We start from the raw sequence: 21,253 nt of genomic DNA, 5'->3' as shown, positions 1-21,253 counted from the left end.
AAATCCTCATCTGGCTCAAAGCACATCGACACACGGGACCCCAACCTTCTCCTTCAAGAAGCACACAACGTCATCAATCTCGTCAGGCACTTTATACCAGTGTCCAAACTCTTCATATGCCTTCCAAGTCACGTCCATCCCGAACGCCTCGGAAAGGGTAGATGCCATGTGCCGTCCTAGGTCTACCGACACTTTAGGATCTGCTGCGCCATGCCCCAAAAACACAGGCGCATGTAAGTTGGACAAGGAAGGTTGCTGCAAAGACGGGAGGCCAAGAATATCTCGAATGTGATTGATCGCCTGGATATATCCAGGGACATTCTCACCATCCGAATCGTCATGAGAGAAAGGATCATCATCTTCAGTCACAGACTCATCTTCACCAGATCCAAACAACCTCGATATCTCTCGTTGAAAAGGCAGCCACCCGCTCATTCCAATAAGTCCGCCAAGCTGCTTGGTCTCGCCATCTTCAGGAAAACCCCCAAGAAGACAGAAGACGGACGTGGCACAACCTTGACTCAGTCCCCCGATGATGACACGACTATAATCATCATTCAAAAGGCGTGTCTCTTCATCAATCAATCCGCGCAAAAAACGACTACTTTCCTCAAGTCCATCGACCTGTAAATCCGCCCTAGTGTTTGGATCTTCCAATGAGTAATTGTCAAACCACTGGTTGATGGGGATCCTTTTTAGCACCGTGGAGCGACGTTTCCTAGCGGTCGGGAAGACGAATTTCACTGTTGGCAGACGTCGCGCGATGTCGGTTGATTCGAGGAAGACCTGGCCAAAGCGCTCGCCGTTGCTGCCACGGCCATGGAGAAGAATAATTGTATGGGTATGTTGGTCGCTCTTTTGAGGTGCGATCACCAAAGGAGCGGGGTAAGGCTTAGAGCCTAGCATGTTGGAAAGTGGTTGGAATTCAATCCGCTGGAAAACAAAGCTGGCGCTTACATTCTTGGAGTCGTGAACACGTGAATTGGGTCGAACCCTAACATGCTACATTACCAAGCATGATTTGACCGTTCATATTATTCTATTTTCCACATTTCAGACAAAGACACTGTGTTGGCTTGGTCAATAAGCTAGATATTGTCGTTAAGTTTAAGGTCCCGCGAACCTCAAAGGCTGCCTCGTTGGTGTACCCTTGAGCTCTGCATGCCTTTCCACATACATACTCGGCTGCATTTTTTTGTCTCACTGCCTTGCCATTTAGGTAGGGTACCAGTGGACATGAACCTCAAGCTTGCCGACCGGGCCGAACCTATGTCCAGCTTGGGTGGACATTTCCCAGTATTCAACACCCCTCGTACGTGGCCTCCCTTTACAACCATAAAAGTTACTACGGTGTACTCGCCACAGTAAATCTGGTGGTTGCCAAGATAAGTACTGGTGAATGAAGTAGGTCTTCCAGTACTACCGCAAGTATTGACAACCTCATTAGCATGAGGACAACCTATGCACGCATTTCTGTAACGTGAGCACAGGTAGAGCGAGGAATTTCAATCTCGGCAGGGGGACCAGATTCCGGCTTCATGACTGGGTGAGAATGTTATATAAACATTCTTGGGATCCACTAAAGAATCTCAGGGCTAGCTGACATGAAATTGTGACCGCTACCTAAACCGTCCAAATTATCTGCCATAACTAGAGTGCGACCATCGGTATTGGACCGGCTCGTTGGATCCACTGGTTTCAAGTGTCATGTTGGTCCATGTCAGTCAATGTGGCTGAATATTTCGATGCATTCGGACTTTTAGACATCATGAGTGGCTGTAATCCTACCCAGCTACGGAGTTACACCACTGAGGGCTTCTTCTATGATATCATATTTTGTGGGATGTAACCGATGCATTGCATGCAGGCAGAGTAGCGGTGTCTCCTTCCACATAAACTGCTCTTCATCCGTCCTCCTATTTTCTTTTCTCTGTTCTTCCAACATCCTGTGTGCTTCATAACATTATTTTCTTCCTTTTTCGTTTTCCATTTCTACTGCAGGAGGCAATGTTCAGCTAACTCATGACTAATTCCAAAATACACAACAGCAAGAAGGGTTGTTGACCACATTGTGCCATGTCTGGAATAAGACAAGCAGCGATAGCAGCAGCCAGCGCTGCAGCAGGCGCAGGTGCAGCGCTTCTATACACATCAACAGTTCAATCACGTCAGCCTGAACCGACACTCGAGATCATTCCTCCGGATTCGCAAGGTATCTCTCCGCTACCTGGTATCCGAACCAAAGCTCTTCCAGTCCCAATTCCCTCTCCCGGTCTTGCGATACCACCCTCCATTTTTCCCAAGGTCGATCCAACCGGCATTCTAAAATACGGCCACCCGGGCCCAGTGATTGACGAATTAAAAGCCCTCCCTTTCTACGGCGCCTACGACCGTCGCACGCGGAATCCACTTTGGGTTGCAGAACACATAACACCAGAATCACTCGCTCAGACAATCTCATCACGCAGGGACAATTTTCGGGAAGATCGCAGCATCCCCAAGATATTTCGCGCAAAGGTCAGCGACTACTCCAAAAGCGGGTATGACCGCGGGCATCAAGTCCCCGCTCAAGATGCGAGGTGGGATCAAAAAGCTCTCGACGAGACCTTCAAGATGTCCAACATGTGTCCGCAGGTCGGCAAAGGGTTTAACAGCGGCTATTGGCTTCGCCTGGAGGAGTTCTGCCGTAATCTGACCACAAAGTATCCCTCTGTGCGGATCGTGACCGGTCCTTTATACCTGCCGCGTAAGGATGACAATGGCAAATGGCGCGTAAGCTATGAGGTTATTGGCTCCAGTGAGGTTGCCGGTGCAGAGGATATCAGCCTGAGGGAGAATAACAACTTTGCGCCGAACGTAGCCGTTCCTACGCATTTCTTCAAGATTGTCTATGGGGAGGAAGAACCCCAGGATGAAGACGGGAATGAGAGTTCCACGGGTGAAGTTGCGCTTGGGGCGTTCGTCCTGCCAAACGCTCCGATAGATACCTCCAAGAAGCTGGCAGACTTCGAGGTCGATGTTGCCCACATCGAGCGCGCCAGTGGGCTGGAGTTTGTGAAGAATCTGGATCCCAAACGGCGGAAACGGCTCTGTGAAGAGGTTGAGTGCGATATCTTAGTTAAGGATTTCAGCGACAAGATGAAATCGAAGCTGTGATAAACATTGTCATAGCTTTTGTTTCTAGTGAGACAAAAGAAAAAGTAACGGAGCTTAACTTAGGGATATAATCTGTCTTCTTTACTTCAGGGCTTCCAACGACAGCATATGACATCTGCAATGAGGTTATCCCAGAGTGGAAAGGCTGGATGGTACGCCAAGGTGCTACAAGAAATATCTACGGATTGCTTGAAGATAGGAGCGAAGTCTTTTGTAAGCATGCACTTCCTTGTGTGAGCAGGTTTAATGTTTTACGTTTTGATTTGAGCATTCGCGTCCTCTTGCTTTCCATCTTGCTTTGTCTGTCCGATCGTTGTGGATGTCTGGTATACGTTAATCTATCCCACCTTCTCACGACTGTGTCTACTGGAGTATATTTTAGATGTGGGTCACCGAGTACCCACAAATTTTACGAAAATAGTAAACTACTGCATGCTTCGCCCAGTGTCGTCCAAGAGATGTTAATCCCTGCTTGCTTTCCAGTTTCTTGAATAGCTCCAAAGTGGTATCCTTGGATGCTCTTTGTTCCTGATAACGCTTACTGGTTCCCGCTAAATACAAGTGGGTTGTTCTCAAAGGTCTAGCCATGAGGGCCGAACGTGTTTGGCCAAAGGCCTGGATGGTGAGATTATAGTGTACCTTAGCTCGATGCCAACTACGCAACGAACTTGTCGCCTCGCGCAGCTTCGTTTGACCTCCAAGTGCTCTCTCTACTGTTCTCTACCACACATGCTTCAGCGAAACCCACAACTCTAAATCTATGCTGACAACTACAACTCTGCAAAGCGATAGAAAATGTCCGACTTCGACGCCCTCCTCGCCGACTACACTTCGAAAGAAAACCCGAAGGTACACGGAGTAATATGCAAATGCGTAGATAAGAATGGTATTACATGTTGAACATAACTCCATCCTCAGATCCTAATATGAACCCCAGGAAAGGAAATTTACAACAAAATAGCGGGCTACAACTCCCTCGCCGCAGATGCCGCACCCCTCCATGAATCCGCCGTCCTCAAACTCGCCAGCGCCACAAAGCTCATCACCAGCATCGCACTCCTCCAATGCATCGAAAAAGGCCTCATTACCCTCGATTCACCCCTCGCCGAGATCCTCCCTGAGTTCGCCAACGTCCAAATCCTCACCGACGTCGCGGGATCAGACTTCACCTTCGAACCAAACAAAACCGGCATCACGGCGCGACATCTTCTGTCGCATACTTCCGGATTGGGATATCCGTTCACCAATCGATTACTGGGTCTTAGGGCAGAGGCCAGAAAGCATCTTACACCTTCGCTCCGCGTGACGGAGAAATATGGGTATCCGTTAGTGTTCGAACCGGGCAGTGGATGGTTATATGGCTGTAGCCTCGACTGGGCTGGGGTGGTTGTCAGTCGTCTACATGACGGGATGTCCTTAGAAGAATACATGATCGAGAACATCTGGAAGAAAGTAGGCCTTTCGGCTCCCTTCCCGCGATTCAATATCTCAACCCATCCCGAATACAACGCACGGATCATGCACGGCGCCGTGCAAACCAGCGACGGACGACTGGAACCCTGCGATAGCTGGGCCTTCGATAACCCCGAAGATCAAGAAGGGGGCAGCGGCCTCTCCTCCACGACGAAGGACTTTCTCGCCGTGCTGGCAGATTTGATCTCGGAGACTCCCAAACTATTGAAACCGGAAACCATCTCGGAGATGTTTACGCCGCAGCTTGTGCCTGGTTCGGCCAGTGTGAAGATGCTCCTAGAGTTACGGCCTGCCTGGGCAACCGTGGCTGGGCCTGTGGCGGACGATGCGGTGAATCATGGGTTGGGTGGTGTGTTGTGTACTGGGCCGGTACCTGAGATAGGGCAGCCTGCGAATGTGCTGGCGTGGGGCGGGGCGACTAATATTGCCTGGTGGGTTAGTCGCGAGTTGGGTGTCGCGGGCTTTTTTGCGACGCAGCAGGCTCCGTTTGGTAATCCGACAGTGACGGGGCTTGTGAATGCCTGGAAGAGAGATTTTTGGAGGGGGTTTAATCGGGTGGGTCATGTCTAGGTAGGACTTCGTTTGCTTGGAGTATCCGTAGAATGACACTATTTAAGCCACAAACTGTCTGACACGATGTAAGTGGGCATGGTGAGACACTTCGGACCTGAATTGTCTTGGAGCTATATGAATTATGTAATAAATTTAAGGGTAGGCCATAAGATGGATAATAAAATGACTCAGGGTCGGAGCAAGTGCCGGCACAGCTCCGGGTTGCGGAATCCCCATGGGGAAGATGCCGGAGATACACCATCTGCGAACCACTCGGCGCAGAGCGAACATGATAGCCAACGTCCCGGTGGGGTTAACGGGTGGGGTGCAATAAAAAGCGTAGTGCTGCGGTTCAGTTAGAACAATCGCGACAAGCAAATTCAGGGGGTCCAGGAAGATGCTGCTCGTAAGTCCCCATCCCCGGTTTCTCTTATTCTTTTACCTAATGTGGGCCCTATCTTAGAATAGAGTAACAACCGGATACGCGGCAATTATTGCTCTCAGCATTGGCTTGGCTCATGCCACCGTATTCGATATACCTGGCATATTCCCGGCCATCCCTGGCGTGGCCCCATTCGAGTCCATCGACACGGCACAGTATTTCAAAAGAAACCCTGGAGACTTTGTCCATCCCGGGATTTGGCATACGCACGAGGACCTCGAGCGCATGCGGGACAATGTGCTCCGTAGCAAAGAACCCTGGGCATCGGCGTACCAACGCTTCCGCGCCGACCAATACTCCCTCGCCAATTACACGATGGAGGGACCCGCCGCTGTGATTTCCCGGGGTAAAATCAGTAACTATACGTCGTTTGCGCATGACGCACGAGCCGCATGGCAGAACGCCCTGATGTGGTATATCACCCGCGACCAATCGCATTGGAGCCGCAGCACCAGCATCCTGGACGCGTGGGGGTCGAATCTGACGGATATTGTCGGTATTGACCGGTCGCTGCTGATTGGACTGGACGGAGACCTATTCGTCAATGCAGCGGAGATCATGCGATGGGAAGGGAATTGGACTGAGTCCGGTAGTAGATGGCAGGGGGGCAGTGGGTTCAGCAATCAGCTGTACTGGCTGTTCTCCCGACAGTCCGTTGCCATTGGGCAGGCGAACTACGGAATGGCCAGCATTAAGGCATTGATGAGCTTCGCGGTGTATCTGGACGATGTGCAATTGTATAATTATGCCGTTCATGCGTTCATTCACGATCGTTGTGCCGGGTTATTGGCCATGTACCACCCCAAGACAGGGCAGTCGGTGGAAGCGGGGCGTGATCAAGGTACAGTACCTCCTTACTTTGCTGATTCAAGACCGACCGATAAGGCAAGCATGCTGACAGCATCAGGCCACACCATGTCGGGCATCGGGTGGACGGCATACGGCGCTCGTGTTGGGCAAAGCCAAGGCAGCGATCTTTATAGTCTCGGGGGTGGCTTGTTACTCCGAGCGGCCGAGTACGCCGCGACGTATAACCTGAACCACACCGTCTTTTATGACCCCCAATGGTACCGGTGTGAAGCAGTGCTGGTCAATGGCCCGTGGCAGAACATATCCGAGGCCAATCGTGGAGTCACCAGCAAGAACCCCATGTGGGACATTCTATTTTATGAATACGTGGTGACGCGGGGAAATGACGGGCCCTGGACCACAGCCGCGAAGGAGGCCCAGGGGTTCGCTGGTGGAGTCTCCTCCAACGACCACCCCAGCTGGGGAGATCTGATCTGGGCGCGGTAATTCGTGAGGTTCATGCGGGGTTCGTCGGTCACTCCGACGGAGTTGCGAGCACTAGTACAGGTCTAATACCTGGAGAGGAAGTCCTTGCGGATGTCACCCTATGCTGCCAGGGAGACGGGGTTGAGACGCCAGATGAGATAATAGATATTATTCATTTCCGTTCCGTTCCGACCGGGTAGACAGAAATTGGGTCAGGGTCCATCTCTCCATGACAACATGATCATCCCCATGCGTAGAAAATAACATGAGAGAGTCATAAACAAGTACTGAAGCATTGTTTGGTGGCGACATGAGTGATAATCTGTCATCCTCAACCTAATTGTTTGTCAGGGTCCAGCTCGAGACCATGTGCCGGCAACTCTGAGCCGAAGAGGCGCTAAGACCCGAAACGGGAACGGCGTAGAAGATTCCGTTTTGAGCATGCGGAGAGAAAGTGCCCAGACACAGACGAGTCAAACAGTCCAAACGTGATCCGCACGAAGCCGCCGATTAGAGTTGCGCCACCGCCGCATCCGTTGACAAACCTTAAAACCTTGGAGATCCGTTATGGAACACGTGCCAGGTCTGGAGCCGACGGATTGACAGGATTCAACACCGTGTGTCAATGATCAGGAGACCGTCGACACTAGTTTGCAATCGGTAGGTGATTTGACGTCTCATGAATGGCATTGTGTCTCGATCCTCGTTTGCCCAGGGCCTGTTTTCTCTGACTCACACTAATGCTGACGAAGTGGAGCCGGCAGCGGCTCTAATGCAGGTTGCGCCCCCGACATCGGACCAGTCGGACGGAAAACTCTTAATTTGCCTTCCGATTTGCCAATCATCGCCTGCTATTAACTAACGCATTCCTCCCGCGTCCATAAGGTTTCGCCTCTCGCCTTCTCTCTCCTTCCTCTGCAATTTATTTACTACTTTAACACGCCTTCCTCCCCGCGCACACACATCTTCAACACCGTGTGTGCATTTGGTTTGCAATATTGCAATCATCATGGCGTCGTCGGATGTCAAAGATATCGAACATGGCTTGGATCGGAGGGAGAATGACTCCGAGAAACCTCCTTTCGATGAGGACAACTTGAAGGAGGAGCCTCCTCAGCTCGAAATGGACGCTTTCGGTGCGGAAGAGACGGCGGAGGTCAAGTACAAGACCTTGGATTGGTGGTATGTGTGATCGACATTCCCGGGAATCCTTCTAGAAGCCCGACTGACACAACGTGCTATGATAGGCAATGTGGAATCCGTACGACTCCCCGCGCACAATGACGAAATACGTGAATGAGTATACTAACCCTCATGATATAGTCATGATCGCTGAAACGGTCTCCGTCGGTGTCCTATCACTGCCGGCCACTCTCGCATCCATTGGTCTTATCCCGTAAGCATTGCGCCACGTTCACTTCCTCTGACACCACCGTTACTGACCCGGTCTAGGGCAATCATCCTCATCGTCGGTCTTGGTATTGTCACCACCTACTCGGGTTATACCATCGCACAATTCCGACACAAATATCCCTACGTGCATAGCATGGCCGATGCAGGTTTCATCCTCATGGGTCCCATCGGTCGTTATGTCATCGAAGTCGGACAGCTGCTGTTCTTCTTGTTCGCTTGTGGCAGTCACCTGTTGACCTTCACCGTCATGATGAACACCTTGACGGACCACGGCACCTGTTCCATCGTGTTCGGTGTCGTCGGCTTGGTCCTCTCCTTGATCTTCTCCTTGCCCCGAACCATGAAGAACGTCTCCTGGCTTGCCGTGACCTGTAAGAACCCATTGATCTCTGTGCTATGATATAATCCGTCGGTTGACCATGGAATTCTAGCCTTCTTGAGTATCTTCACCGCCGTCGTCATCACTATGATCGGTGTCGGCATTGAGCGCCCCGGATATGACGAGATGCAGCTCACTCGCAAGACCAACTTCGTCACCGGCTTCACCGCAGTAACCAACATTGTTTTTGCGTACTGTAAGTCTTCTCTTCGATCTTCTATGTTCAACAACACGTGGCTAATATGTGCGCGCAGGTGGCCATCCCGCCTTCTTTGGTTTCATCGCAGAGATGAAGAACCCGCATGATTTCCCCAAGTCCCTGTGCATGTTGCAGGGCTTCGAAATCATCCTGTACACCGTTGCTTCGGCCGTCATCTACCGCTACGCGGGACAGAACGTCGCCTCCCCCGCTCTGGGCTCCGCGGGTCCGGTAGTGCGGAAAGTTGCCTACGGTATCGCCATCCCGACCATTGTCATCGCTGGTGTGGTTCTGGGCCACGTGGCCATCAAGAACGTCTACGTGCGCATGCTTCGTGGAACTGAGTTGATGCACAAGCGGAATTGGCGCAGCATTGGTGTCTGGATTGGTCTGGCCGTAGTCTTCTGGGTCATTGCCTGGATCATTGCCGAGGCCATCCCCGTGTTCAGCAACCTGCTCAGTCTGGTCAGCGCGCTCTTTGTCAGTTGGTTCACCTTCGGTCTTCCCGGTGTCTTCTGGCTTTACATCTATAAGGGCCAATACTTTGCCTCGCCGATGAAGATCTTCCTCACTCTGTGCAACGTATGCTTGTTCATTTTCGGTGTCATGATCTGTGCCCTGGGCCTGTGGGTGTCCGGCGTGGCCATCCACAACGATAAATCGCACGGCAGCTTCACCTGCGCCAATAACGCCGTATAAACCCCGGTGGTTTACGTTTCCATAATAATCTCCTAATCGGCCGATCACTCAAAGACTCTACTCCTACCAGACTTCCACCGTGCAATTCGCGACGGTTTTCCCGTGAGAAACCATGACGATGCATCCTCCCGTCGCGTTTCTCGCTACATTCATATTCCCTTGCAACAACGCCCGCATTCGTTGATATCTACGGACCTGAAAAACGGCCATTCATTCGCGACTGCAGTTGTACCGAATCAAGGGAAACACCCCACCGTTTCTAGCGAGCCCGCCCGAGCTCATACATCATCGGGCACGATATTAACACCACCCTCCCTGCATCACGGCGTGAATGGGTTTTAGAGTTGGGAGCATTGAAGTTTTGAGCATTGATTGTGGCCATTGTACAGTCGACCAATGCATTGTATTATAGATTATGCATCACAATTATACCCCCATAGAATTCTTATCTCTCCATGTGTAACGTTTGGTTTTCATCAGGTCCTGTGGGGCTGTTTCTCTAATTTAGCCGTGTGATTAGATTCTTCAGCAAATCTCACGTTCCTTGGTTCGTCCTATGCAGCAATGGCGATAGGCGGCACCTTAATCACGACGGTCATCGATCGCCGAACCTTAATAGATTAACATTCGGTTGGTCGCATCTGTCACTTACCCTTTTTGGAGATATGTTTGTCTGTAGGGCTTAGCGTGAAGAACTGCTGGTAGAACTACTACTAGTATATCTTCCTCCCCGACCAACCACAGTTCAGCAATTACCACATCTTATCCCTAGACCAGAAAATACTTACTGTGGACATACTGAGGTTGCTCCAGTCTATACTTGATTCTCATGTTGCACAATGATCATGTATCGATGACTCGGTACGCTTGGACTTCATATATATATTTCGTTGCATGTCCGGATAGACCGAAGAATAAATCCATGCGCGCAACAGAAGCGATTGTGCCCCAATATGATAAATCAAGGAATCCAGCTCAACATTGTCAACCTAACCATTTACTTTCCGTCATTATTGAACGGCCCAGTGCAGGTATCTGCTCGAATACCTACTGGTAAGTCTAACGTCGTGGTGTAACTTGGACATGCACAGAACCGGGCTAGTCCGACTCTGGTTAGGTACGACCGAGCGGGCGAGTTCACGTGGCAACTCCCTTTGAGGAAGGATGGGAGAAAGTCAATCGGGAGAATCGGCGACGACATGAGAAAGTTATTGATGACAAATTTAGGAATCTTAGAGCTCAAAATAAATTGACGCAGAGCGACGGCCCTACACCGAGTGCTTGACCCGTGCTTGTGGCGTGGAAAACCATTGCTGATGGCAAAGATTTGACCATGGTACACCACGGCATTTCATGCTATGATATACCTTTATATTCCCAGCTTAGTCATCAATTGGGAGAATAGCTCAGTTGGGAGAGCGTTTGACTGAAGTCTACTTCGATCAGCAACTACCATTAGGTAATCAGAAGGTCACCGGTTCGATCCCGGTTTGTCCCATTTTTGTCGTTTTTGCATCTTTAGAGACATGCCTAATCCGCGTACCGAGCAGTAATACATAAAGAACACTGGAAATTCGGAAAAATTGAGCACGGAACAAGGTGCGTTGCATAAACCACGGGCTCTAGTGAGGAAATTGTCATGAAGTTGACCGCCACCCCTACATATATGCATGGCATGGTCATACTCAATGTATAGCGCTTTGAACTTTCAGAGCAGTGCACTGGACTGATTGATCAAGCCTTGCGGTTTGATCCTTTACATCTATACTATCCAAATATGCTTTGTGGGAGTTGGCGGCCCGGCTGATATTCGAGAACACACCAAGAGAAGGGAAACGGGCAGTAGAAAGTGTTAAGTCCGATTCAGTTACATGCTTGATCACATTCTCACAATAAATCTGTGGACTATTCGCCGCCACAATTGGCCATCCTTTCTTTCCCTCTTCCCTTCCCTTCCGACTGCGTGGAGTGGGCCGAGTAATCGACGTAGCAACGGCTTAAAACCAACAGGCTTAAAACCCATATAAGCTCACATATATCAAGCAAAACCGGTGTAACGAAGAAGATGTTTTTGCACGGAGCACTTCATTTGGATAGAAGTTAAAACTTATCGTATCTCAACATCGGTTGAGTTTCCAATCGACCAGCAACAATAGCGGATGTTAAATATATATTGCTTTTTCATACCAACGTAGCGAATGCCTGGCACATGGACAACCACAGTACCCTAACGTATTATGAGCTGAATTATTCGAAGAAATTAATATATTTTACTTCAAGAACCCACAACCACGCAATGAACTATGAGTTACTATCGGAAGCCCTAATCCTGAAATATGGCCTGTTTTTACCCTATTTCCCAAATAGGCTACTAACTTGATATATGCCTAGATAGGAATCAAAGAGGTTACCGAATTAGGGTACCAGTTACCAAGATAGGTGATGTTCTGACCCATATTTACTGCAATATTGGTTCTATTTGATGGAGTGGCCAGAGTGGGTAAGGGAACGTGGCGTGTCTGAGGTGGGTACCAATAATGAACGAGAATCCCCAGCCTGCGAGGGTATTTATGTACAGACCACATCGTTTTCGTTCTAGTTTAGCTAGAATAAAGCGTATTAACCCTGGTTAAGGTTGCACAATGAATAATCGATATCCCATAAGCGCTGGACTATTTTGCAGATCAACTGATTTAGTGACGTCCGCGCCCTGCTCTCTGACACTTGGAGCATGAAATTTCTGACCTAGTGGAGTATTGCTGCGTATATAAAAATCCATCCCGTGAACTTTCCCTGATTGCCAAGTTGGTATTATGTTTACCCCTCTGATTAGAGACGCTGTTGCCCGCCAGAAGATGTACAGGCCCGCCACTAAGAATGAGTGGTGGTTTTGTGGGACTCTTTTGATGCAATTGTTCCTGGTCCTTATCTTGGAAATGTCAGTGTAATTGTCCACAGGCATTAATTCTTTATCCGTCTAACTAGTAACAGATACATCCTCGTTCAGTGGAAATCGTGGGTCCAGCCCAATATCATCCAAATCGCCCCTTCCTACGTGATTCCCGTGGGCATGGGTATTGTCATTTTCGCATGTGTTTACGAAGTCGGTCTATCCCTGGATGCAATCCACCACAAAAACAATATTTCCTTGCTTGCTATATGCCTCACCAACGTCTGCATTGTGGTGTATGCAGTCCTGCAGTACATTAAAATGCGAGATGTTACCTATTCACTACAAGGAACAACCGACGGGATGGGCAATCACCTCGTGGATTGGTCTCGGGATATCTGGCCATCAATGCAGCCGGCTGAAGTAGCTATTCAGGCTGTTCTAGCCGTTTCTTCGCTCGTTATCATACCTGCTGCCTATCGGCTACACACGGACTATGCTTGGGCAATTTATAAATGCATCCATGGCAGCCCAGAGCTGCGGTTGCGGTATCTAGCCTACGAGGTACGCATCTCGGACATGATCTCTCGCGATCGGACTGACCTCGTCCAGATCTACTTGGTCCTAATTAAATTCGATTTCTTTTTCCTGACTGGCTTTATCATCCAGTATGACCTGATTGACGTGCATTTCATGGGGCCTGAATATTCCTTGACAATGGCACTCATTCCCGTTTCATTACTGGTGATGGTCGCCGGTACCTACTGCGTAAAGTCGGGGCTCAAACTTGCCTTGATGGTTGTGATCGTGAGCCTCCCTTCACGTGGCCGAGTCCTAAGTACTGACGATATATAGGCATGCTACCTCGGATCAATTGCATATCTCCTTAGCCGGATCGTTGCGCTTTGCGGTAACTCACTGCTCGGCAGAACTGCAGGCAAGGAAATGATGTTGTTTTTTGCCGCTGTCGCGTTGGTTCTTATCGTACTGACTGTGGGGTGTGCAGTGCAATGCATCTTGAATCTCAACTACGGGTTAAAGGTTGCTCCAGGCGACAGTCAAGGGCAACAGAGTTCTCATGGTTTCCAAACACTTGCTGCGCCCATGAGCCCTTGTATTGATACTTTATCTCATCGTCGCCTGTCACTTGATTAGTTGCAAAGAATAGTACTCCGTGCAACGGCTTCCAGCGGCAACAGTTTTCCCGGTAGCCTGTTTTAGAGTCGGACTAGCGCCCGATGGCCTTTCCTGATCCCGTAAGGTGTGAAAGCTTACCACGAGCCGAGCGTCTAACAGCCAATTATAGCTCTTTGCCAGACGCTGCCAAGGCCGCCGGAGTCTTCGATCCGAAGCCCTAGTCTATTTTTGTCTTTCTGGAAAATTTCTGGTCTCCAACGTGTTGCCTGTGATGAATTAAAGTGCTGCAGATCCAGCTGAGCCACTTGACCCCAACATTCTTGAGCTGAAATGTTGTAAGACATACATCTTTCTCTTTCCGCTCACCCCCCGGCGAGTCTCGAAGGATCTGCATCCTGTGAGCCACTATCATGTGCTCCTTCTTAAGACATAATGTGCCACAGGAATAACTTCGGGGTTTTGTTGATATCACTCCTACTTTTACCTGTACATGCAGCGTTTATTCGCCGTTTAGACTGCAGTCCGTCGGACGTTGCGTCCGTCGATCCTATCTTTGAGCCACTTTCCTTCACAGGCTATCTAGACACTAAACATGCAAACACAACAATACTGTCCTTAACGTTAAAGGGCAATTATGAGTCCCATAATTGTGAAGCCTTGGGCGGCGCATTGGCGCGGATGTCAATTGATGCTAGAGTGCTTGGTCGTTCGGTCGTCACTGATGACCGCTTGTTGGATTCCAGTGGTATCTGCCCGGAGCTCTCTCCTATCGATTACCCAAGGTACGCAGTGCATCCCCCAACAGGAAGGTCACTCAACGCTGACGATCCAGGTGGGATCCTCGAACGTACGCAACGTACCGAGCCTCGTACTCATTGGATCATGCGTACCGCATGAACACCTTGGCCACGACCGTTCGCCTTCGGCTCAATGACACCGATATTTTATGTACCGCCGCTAATATCACCCCGTATATTGGCTCGACAGCATCAGGCTTATTGAAGGGGATCCCGCTACTCATCATGATTCTCACCGGGGTCATAAGCGGTGCCCTCATGATCTGTCGACGTCGTGGACGAAGAGTTTTCCGGTACGAGCTCGCGAATGCATCACGGGATCCGGCAGAGTCTTATTTCCCGGGGATAGGCGACTGCTTGCAGTACATCCAGTTTGTCTTTCTGACGGGATGTTTGACGCTATCCTATCCTGGGTTCTTCCGGGCATCAGTAGGCGAGCTCGCCTGGTCATCACTCATTCTAAGAAACTGGCCCGTCACACATCAGTTCATCTACCCCGGTGTTGAAGACAATATTTACGCCGTAAATGCGACTTACGGCTTCGAAGAGATGGCCCAGTATCTTGGGGCAACCACGATGAGTGATCTCTGGACCAACGCCGTCGTCAATCTTGCCCTAGTCATTCTCGGAGTTATAGTGGCAGCCCAAATCATATGGTTAATCAAATGGGCCTGGCAGCTGTTTCCAACCCGCGGCTCAACTCATGTGATAGATCTTCCAACGGAGTTCCTCACCCACATCCAGCACGTGGGCTGGAGTGTCGCACGGATCCTCCTGAACTACTTTCTCCATCCCATCGTTGCGTTATCTCTCTACCAAACACGCTTGGCCACATGGTTTCCCGTTTATCGCACATTTCTCGCTGTGTCCTTCGTCGCAGCTTTGGCCGCATCGTTGGCATTTATCGTTCGTTACTTGGCCAAGGACGACCGACAAAACACCTTCTTCAACAAGGGCTCCTACCCCAGAACCTCGTCCCAAGACTGGCTTTCTGATACGTTATACATGGTCCCGTTCCTGCGGGGCTTAGCTATCGGCGCCCTACAAACGTCTGGACTCGGTCAGATACTCGTTCTCATATCCTGTGAGATCTTTATCTTGGCCTGTCTGCTATGGAACTGGCGGGCACAACGGGCCTGGAGACATGCTTGCTTCGCAACCGTCCGCCTGGTCATTATCGGGATGAGCTGTGCATTCCTCCCTAGGGCCGGCCTGCGTGAGGGAAACAAAGCCTTAGTGGGATACTTTATTATATCCCTACACGCTGCCGTCCTGTTCACCGGATTCCTCGTCGATTGCGTCTACGAGATGGTCCGGTTTTCCTTGTCGAAAATGGGCATCATCGATCCCCGTCCAGCCGACCTGGATCATCACTCTGATAAAGCTCCTGTACGTCTCTCCCCAGAAACTCACACCGAAATCAAACAAAGAAAATACTAATGAAAACGAAGGTCTTTGGCATCGGCCAACTCTCCCGACGCTCAACCCGCCGCATGTCATTTGCACGTCTCCCCGCCCTAAACCCAGCAGGTGAGTCCTCCATCTAACGAACTAAATACTGCATAAATACTAAACCAACCCAGAAATCTCAATCCCCTACACTCAACGACCCTCAACCCCCCGCCGACCATCTTTTCTAGGTGACCTCCCTACCAGAGACGAGTATTCGTCTTTCTTCCGCGCCCCAAGATCAGAAACCACCTCCATCCGCTCAGCCTGGAGCGTCGTCTCTCCCTCGTCACCACCTCAATCCGAAAGTGAATCCCGCGGCTCCAGCATGGAATCTGTGGAATTGGAAGCTCTGGATTTGGAGTCTAAATCGAGTAGACATGTGGATTACTCTTATCGTGAGGCAGATCAGTATTATGGTCGGCCGCCGACTTCTGCGCCGGTTGTTCAGAGTATGGGGCAGAGTCGGGGTGAATCTTCGAACCGAGGGAAGGAAAAGAAGAAGGGACCTTGGAGCTGGAAAAGGAAGCAGAAGGAGAAGGGGTTTGAGGTTATTAGACCGAAGCGGACAGTTGATCAGTAATCTTATATTGGTTATATTTTAGTTATTACATGCCCGATGAGAGGCTTGGAATAATGTTGTATAATGTCTAAGTGTAACTTCAAACAGCACATCTTACGGAATATGTCTACTCAATATTGAGAGAAGTAGAGACCGTGTCATATTCCCTAAGGTCATAACCAAACATTAGACAAGGTAGTATTAAATGAGCCTGGAGTGAGCATGCTCAATCTATCATCGGATAAAGGGCCGTGGTCGAAATAGCGAGCATACTTTGAAACTACTGTATGTAGCATAATTGACAGATCTAAAAACATATCAACCGTATGATACAACATAAATCCACCAGCTCCATCACTCATTAGATATCATTCCTCGTCTAAAACACGTACGCCCGAGAGGTAACGCTGCTCGCATCTTCATCATCGACAGCATAATAATCAAAAGCCAAATGGAGAGTCCAGAAGAACACACAATTAAAGCCAGTAGCTAGAAAGGCAATACTCTATCTGTATTAAGCCCCAATCTCACACATTCACATTCTCAAGCTGCACAACATTCCCAGACTTGAAGTTCCTCGGTACGACATTGACCGCGAAATGCTCATCATACAGATCCCGACAGACGGCGTTCTTCTGGCGGAACACGTACCGTTTGAACCACCACGGCAGCGCCTCAGTGAGCTGGTACTTGGCATGAGCGCGGGTCGACACGCTGAAGACACGGTCCAACTCCTCGAGAGATCTCTGCTTGGTCTCAGGCAGGAAGAGGAAGATCAGGACTAAGGCGACAATGTTCAGACCCGCGTAGAAGCCGAACGCACCCTGCGGCTTGAACTCTCGCAGGATGTACGGGAATGTGAGCGATAGTACAGCGGCCCAGAAGTTGTTCGTTGCGACTGCCCATGCCATGCCAATTTCTCGATGGGACACTGGGAATACTTCGGCAGAGTAGGTAAAAGGCACAGGGCCTTCACCGGGTGAGTAGAAGACGTTGAAGAGGTAAATGAACAGTGCGATCGCGCCCAGATGAGCGCTCTTTTGCTCTTCTGGAATCCAGAAACAGAAGCCTGCTGCTAAGAGGGTCCAGCACATGTTGGGGAAGGTGGCGAGCAGGAGCCAGCGACGACCGAAGGTGTCGATGGTCCACACAGCGGGCCAGGCGAAGAGGAAGTTGACGAAGCCGAAGCCGAAGGATGCGAGGAGCGCCTCGATGTTGCTAGCACCGGCCTTGGCAAAGATAGAAGAAGAGTAGAACGCGATAATGTTGACTGCGAACGTTAGTATGACAGTACTCGTAGGAGGGAGCGTGGGTAATACGTACTGCCGCACATCTGCTGTCCGATCATAACAATACCAGAGGCCTGTGTAGCGCGACGGTTTCGTGGAACGGTGAATAGTTCGATGAAACGCACAATCATGTTATCGTTCTTAGAGAATTCCGCAGAAGTCTCAATGAGCTTCTTCTCCATTTTCATCTGAGAGTGGATCTTGTAGAGGTCACGGGCTGCCTGAAGAGGACTGTTCCGGAGTCGCAGCAGTGAGTTATATGCCTTGCGGGCCTTGTTCTTGGTCAGGAGCCAACGAGGGGACTCTGGACACCAATATACTCCAAGGAGCAATGGAACAGCGGGGATAAAAGCTGAACCAAGCTGGAGTCTCCATGCGATCGCACCTGTGTTGACCACGGCCAGATTCGCGCACGTTCCCAAGAAGATACCAAACGCAGTCCCTGATGAGTAGGAGAAAGGTTAGACACTGTTCGATACACGTCCATATGAGCATAGAGTACTTACAGATCTGCCAGGACATGACGAGACCTCCACGGACATTAGTAGGTGCATTTTCAGCCGAAAGGACCGGAACGGTCACTTCCTTCAGACCCATTCCAATTCCAAGTAGTACACGACAGGCCATTAACTGACCCCACGACTGGGTCACGGCGCACGCAATGGGAGCAACCAAGCTGAACACGGCAGCAATGAAGATAACCCACTTGCGACCAAGCCAATGGTTCAAAGGATCGGAAATCCAGCCAGCACTGCGAGGTATTGTTAGCTCGCCGACCAAATGGAAGTTAGGTAGGATATTACCCACAAAATAGCGATCGTCATGTAAGGTACGGAGTTGATGGCTCCGACAATCCACTGGTTGCGACTGCATTCAGCGGGAGATGTGCAGTCGGGAGGATCCTGTGGGATGCCGAACTGATGCGCAAAGGTAAGATTGGCGCCGTTGGAGCCTACAGAGAATGTCAGTGAAATGTCAAAAAGCTATCACACCGGCTGGATTTACCTGTCTGGTCCCATCCTTGAATAGCAGCAGCGATGGAATTAAGAATGATGGTGTAATAGAGCGCCCATGGGTGCTTCCAGCGATTGGTCGTCTCTTGGCGCAAGTACTGACGATCCTCAGGGCTCAACTCTGGGATGTCGTCGTACTGATCCGGCCTTTGGGCCACTAGGGCGCCCTTCTTCAAGAGAGGAAGGATATCGTTCAGGTCATACTCTTGCGCATAGTCTTCCACATCGCGAAGGAGTTGATCTCGAGGAATACCCTGCAAGGGGTTCTCGATGCTAAGGTTGAGAGATCAGCAGAGGGGCTACGGCCAAAGTATCTGGGGGAAGACATACTCAATAGGTCCCTGTGTTGTCACGTCTATCTGGCGCTCATGCGCAGCATACTTGGTTTCGTCCATTCTAAGAGATGAAGATTGTTAGGTGAAATAGCGCAAGGAGGGGGAAAATGGCACGACGCACATTACGTCCACGTTGCTCCCTGGCCCGAAGTCAAGGCACACAAGAAGATCATAGAGTTGTTGAATATTTTGGAACACTCTGCAGGAATCAACCGAGTACAAATACTCGATGCGGATCTGGGGTCGATGATCTGGGGTTGTTGGTGGTTCCAAGGATCCAATCTCCCAGTCTCCACAAATATGGAGGAAGGTTTGTAGGAAATGCCTCCCCCCAGACCTCACTTGTCCAATACACGCTGGACCACTGTTAATGCCGCACACCGGGCAAGAGCTGTAGCCCCACGAAGAAAGTATAGCGGGTTTCAAACCCGACGGTGGTCATTGACGGTTTGGCTTGGTAGAATACGGGTTATCCTTTGTTGCTTCACGCCACCGCCAAGTGCCATTGGTAGGGTTGAAGCCAAGCCCCCCATGGAACCAAATAAAAGCCAATCTGGGGAGGTCTGAATGCTACTCTGGACTAAGTCACTTAGTGCCCGAGCCTTAGCTTGCATGCCAGCCAAGTCTCTTTAAGCGAGTCGCGTGCCCTGTCATTGTCCGCATCCGGCAAAAATGAAGGCAAATCCATCTTCGCTTACTGGGTGATGTGCAGCTCCCCAGTACGCTAGAATCTCGGGCGATTTTCTCTGCAAGCTCGACTGACGCCTGTTGGCCATTGCATACAGATCGGAATTAACCCAATTGCTGCTGACAGGTACGGTCCTAATTCACTGCAAAGTGCAAGGGATTTGTAACTGATTGGCTGTTTAAGGCACCAGAATTTAGGCAGCCAGCGAGACGGTAGCATTTTAGGATGCGAGCCCTTACCGCGAGTCTAATCGTATTCACTGTCTCTATTTCTGCATGGACAGAACTTAAAATCTGTAGATGGTGTCATGCCGTTCCATCGCCCACCGCTACCGATCCATACCAGCTGTGTCACTCGGTACCACCACCATAGCAGTCATTCACCGGTGCTGAAAATGAGGATAGTCGAGTTCAGAAGTCTTGTTGGACCAATTTGGTTTCTCTGTCGCCACCATGGTGCAAGCCACAGATCACACCACCAATATCGTTGGCCTTTTTCCCCGGGCCGATGACGCTTTTGTAAATCCCTATCCTACGCCCAGTCCTGCCGTGACCTGCGAACAAAGACCTGTGAATTCTTCACTATACCAGTGACGGAAGCTTTTATTAGCCCTATTGGGTTCGTTTTCCCCCAGAACCCTCTAAGAAGCTGTTGAGGGACGGTATTCTTTGTCCTTCGTATAGAAAGTATAAGCATACGCCGGATGCAGCATTGACGCAGTTTCAATGTAAACCCAAAATTCCTTCGTCCGTAGACTGGTCAGGTGGTGTGAAGATTCGATGCATCATCAATGAACTTAGTAAAAAACCTTTTCTGCTGCTTTCTGTTAGTGCCCATAATCATTCTAGAAGCCTTGGCAAAGACTATCTCTCCCCCGGCCAATATGTGCCTGATTTCGAAGCTCGCACGGCCAGCCGAATAGAATTTCCCTCTAAAATGCAGTGCTTAGTGACTTTGCTATTGTAGATAAGCACCAACAGCTGGCATGACAATGCTGCAGGATCGCTTTATCATCAGGTTTATGTCTTACTAAGGGTCTTATACGATTGGTTAAGCTACACAGCTCTTACCATTGGACATAGAGGAGGTGTGCGCTCACAACTGTGTCTCCTCTTGTGTGAGGCTTTGCTGATGCGCGGCAATTCTCGGTAACATAATTCGGCAGCAATAGATTTTGCCTTGTCATACCTATAGCCCAAGATGAGCTAAGGCCGACCAAATCCCACCTCTTCCTGTCTCGGAAGATTTTTACCTAGGTTGACTAATAATTACCTCGCCGGCCAGCCACATGACTTGGTCTTTGTCGTCGATTTGGCGTTGTAGGGCCCTTGAATCCAATAATCCCGACCCGTGGAGTAATTTCACCTTGCGGTTTGTCCGTCCCTGTGCTTCTTCGAACATTAATTCTAACCGTATCTCGGCTCGGAGTATTTTATTATTCTATTTATAAATCATAACTGGGGAGTGTCAAAAGCCGATTGATTCCATCGGACTCGTGTTTGCGG

At 49.9% G+C, this 21,253-nt stretch overlaps 6 protein-coding genes across 6 annotated transcripts; 4 read left to right on the top strand and 2 right to left on the bottom strand.

Moving 5' to 3' along the window:
- Nucleotides 1-15: 15 nt before the first annotated feature.
- ANOM_001689 (alpha/beta hydrolase) lies at nucleotides 16-906 on the bottom strand (the record flags this gene model as incomplete). Its single annotated transcript, XM_015546946.1, has 1 exon — nucleotides 16-906. One exon carries the CDS (start codon nucleotides 904-906, stop codon nucleotides 16-18), a length of 891 nt encoding a protein of 296 aa, XP_015410831.1.
- A 1,170-nt stretch (nucleotides 907-2,076) lies between these two features.
- Nucleotides 2,077-3,156, top strand: ANOM_001688 (DNA/RNA non-specific endonuclease; the record flags this gene model as incomplete). Its single annotated transcript, XM_015546945.1, has 1 exon — nucleotides 2,077-3,156. The coding sequence occupies one exon, from the start codon at nucleotides 2,077-2,079 to the stop codon at nucleotides 3,154-3,156; it is 1,080 nt and encodes a 359-aa protein (XP_015410830.1).
- Nucleotides 3,157-3,951: 795 nt separating this feature from the next.
- On the top strand, nucleotides 3,952-6,919 carry ANOM_001687 (uncharacterized protein; the record flags this gene model as incomplete). Its single annotated transcript, XM_015546944.1, has 5 exons — nucleotides 3,952-4,042; nucleotides 4,094-5,184; nucleotides 5,374-5,501; nucleotides 5,566-5,587; nucleotides 5,645-6,919. The coding sequence occupies 5 exons, from the start codon at nucleotides 3,952-3,954 to the stop codon at nucleotides 6,917-6,919; spliced, it is 2,607 nt and encodes an 868-aa protein (XP_015410833.1).
- A 988-nt stretch (nucleotides 6,920-7,907) lies between these two features.
- On the top strand, nucleotides 7,908-9,588 carry ANOM_001686 (amino acid transporter; the record flags this gene model as incomplete). The annotated part of the gene is made up of 6 exons (XM_015546943.1): nucleotides 7,908-8,080; nucleotides 8,146-8,159; nucleotides 8,222-8,294; nucleotides 8,351-8,682; nucleotides 8,743-8,886; nucleotides 8,945-9,588. 6 exons carry the CDS (start codon nucleotides 7,908-7,910, stop codon nucleotides 9,586-9,588), a joined length of 1,380 nt encoding a protein of 459 aa, XP_015410832.1.
- Nucleotides 9,589-12,401: 2,813 nt separating this feature from the next.
- On the top strand, nucleotides 12,402-16,444 carry ANOM_001685 (uncharacterized protein; the record flags this gene model as incomplete). The annotated part of the gene is made up of 8 exons (XM_015546942.1): nucleotides 12,402-12,526; nucleotides 12,580-13,042; nucleotides 13,091-13,285; nucleotides 13,334-13,592; nucleotides 14,112-14,397; nucleotides 14,448-15,801; nucleotides 15,864-15,942; nucleotides 15,996-16,444. 8 exons carry the CDS (start codon nucleotides 12,402-12,404, stop codon nucleotides 16,442-16,444), a joined length of 3,210 nt encoding a protein of 1,069 aa, XP_015410835.1.
- Nucleotides 16,445-16,950: 506 nt separating this feature from the next.
- Nucleotides 16,951-19,120, bottom strand: ANOM_001684 (putative MFS sugar transporter; the record flags this gene model as incomplete). The annotated part of the gene is made up of 6 exons (XM_015546941.1): nucleotides 16,951-17,693; nucleotides 17,747-18,154; nucleotides 18,219-18,463; nucleotides 18,520-18,664; nucleotides 18,718-18,998; nucleotides 19,056-19,120. 6 exons carry the CDS (start codon nucleotides 19,118-19,120, stop codon nucleotides 16,951-16,953), a joined length of 1,887 nt encoding a protein of 628 aa, XP_015410834.1.
- Between the last annotated feature and the right edge of the window lie 2,133 nt (nucleotides 19,121-21,253).

Source organism: Aspergillus nomiae, assembly GCF_001204775.2.
Source record: "Aspergillus nomiae NRRL 13137 chromosome Unknown contig00022, whole genome shotgun sequence".
In the NCBI taxonomy this organism is placed as follows: Eukaryota; Fungi; Ascomycota; class Eurotiomycetes; order Eurotiales; family Aspergillaceae; genus Aspergillus; species Aspergillus nomiae.
Note: the sequence above shows the minus strand (reverse complement) of the source record. Positions and strands in the feature narration are given on the sequence as shown.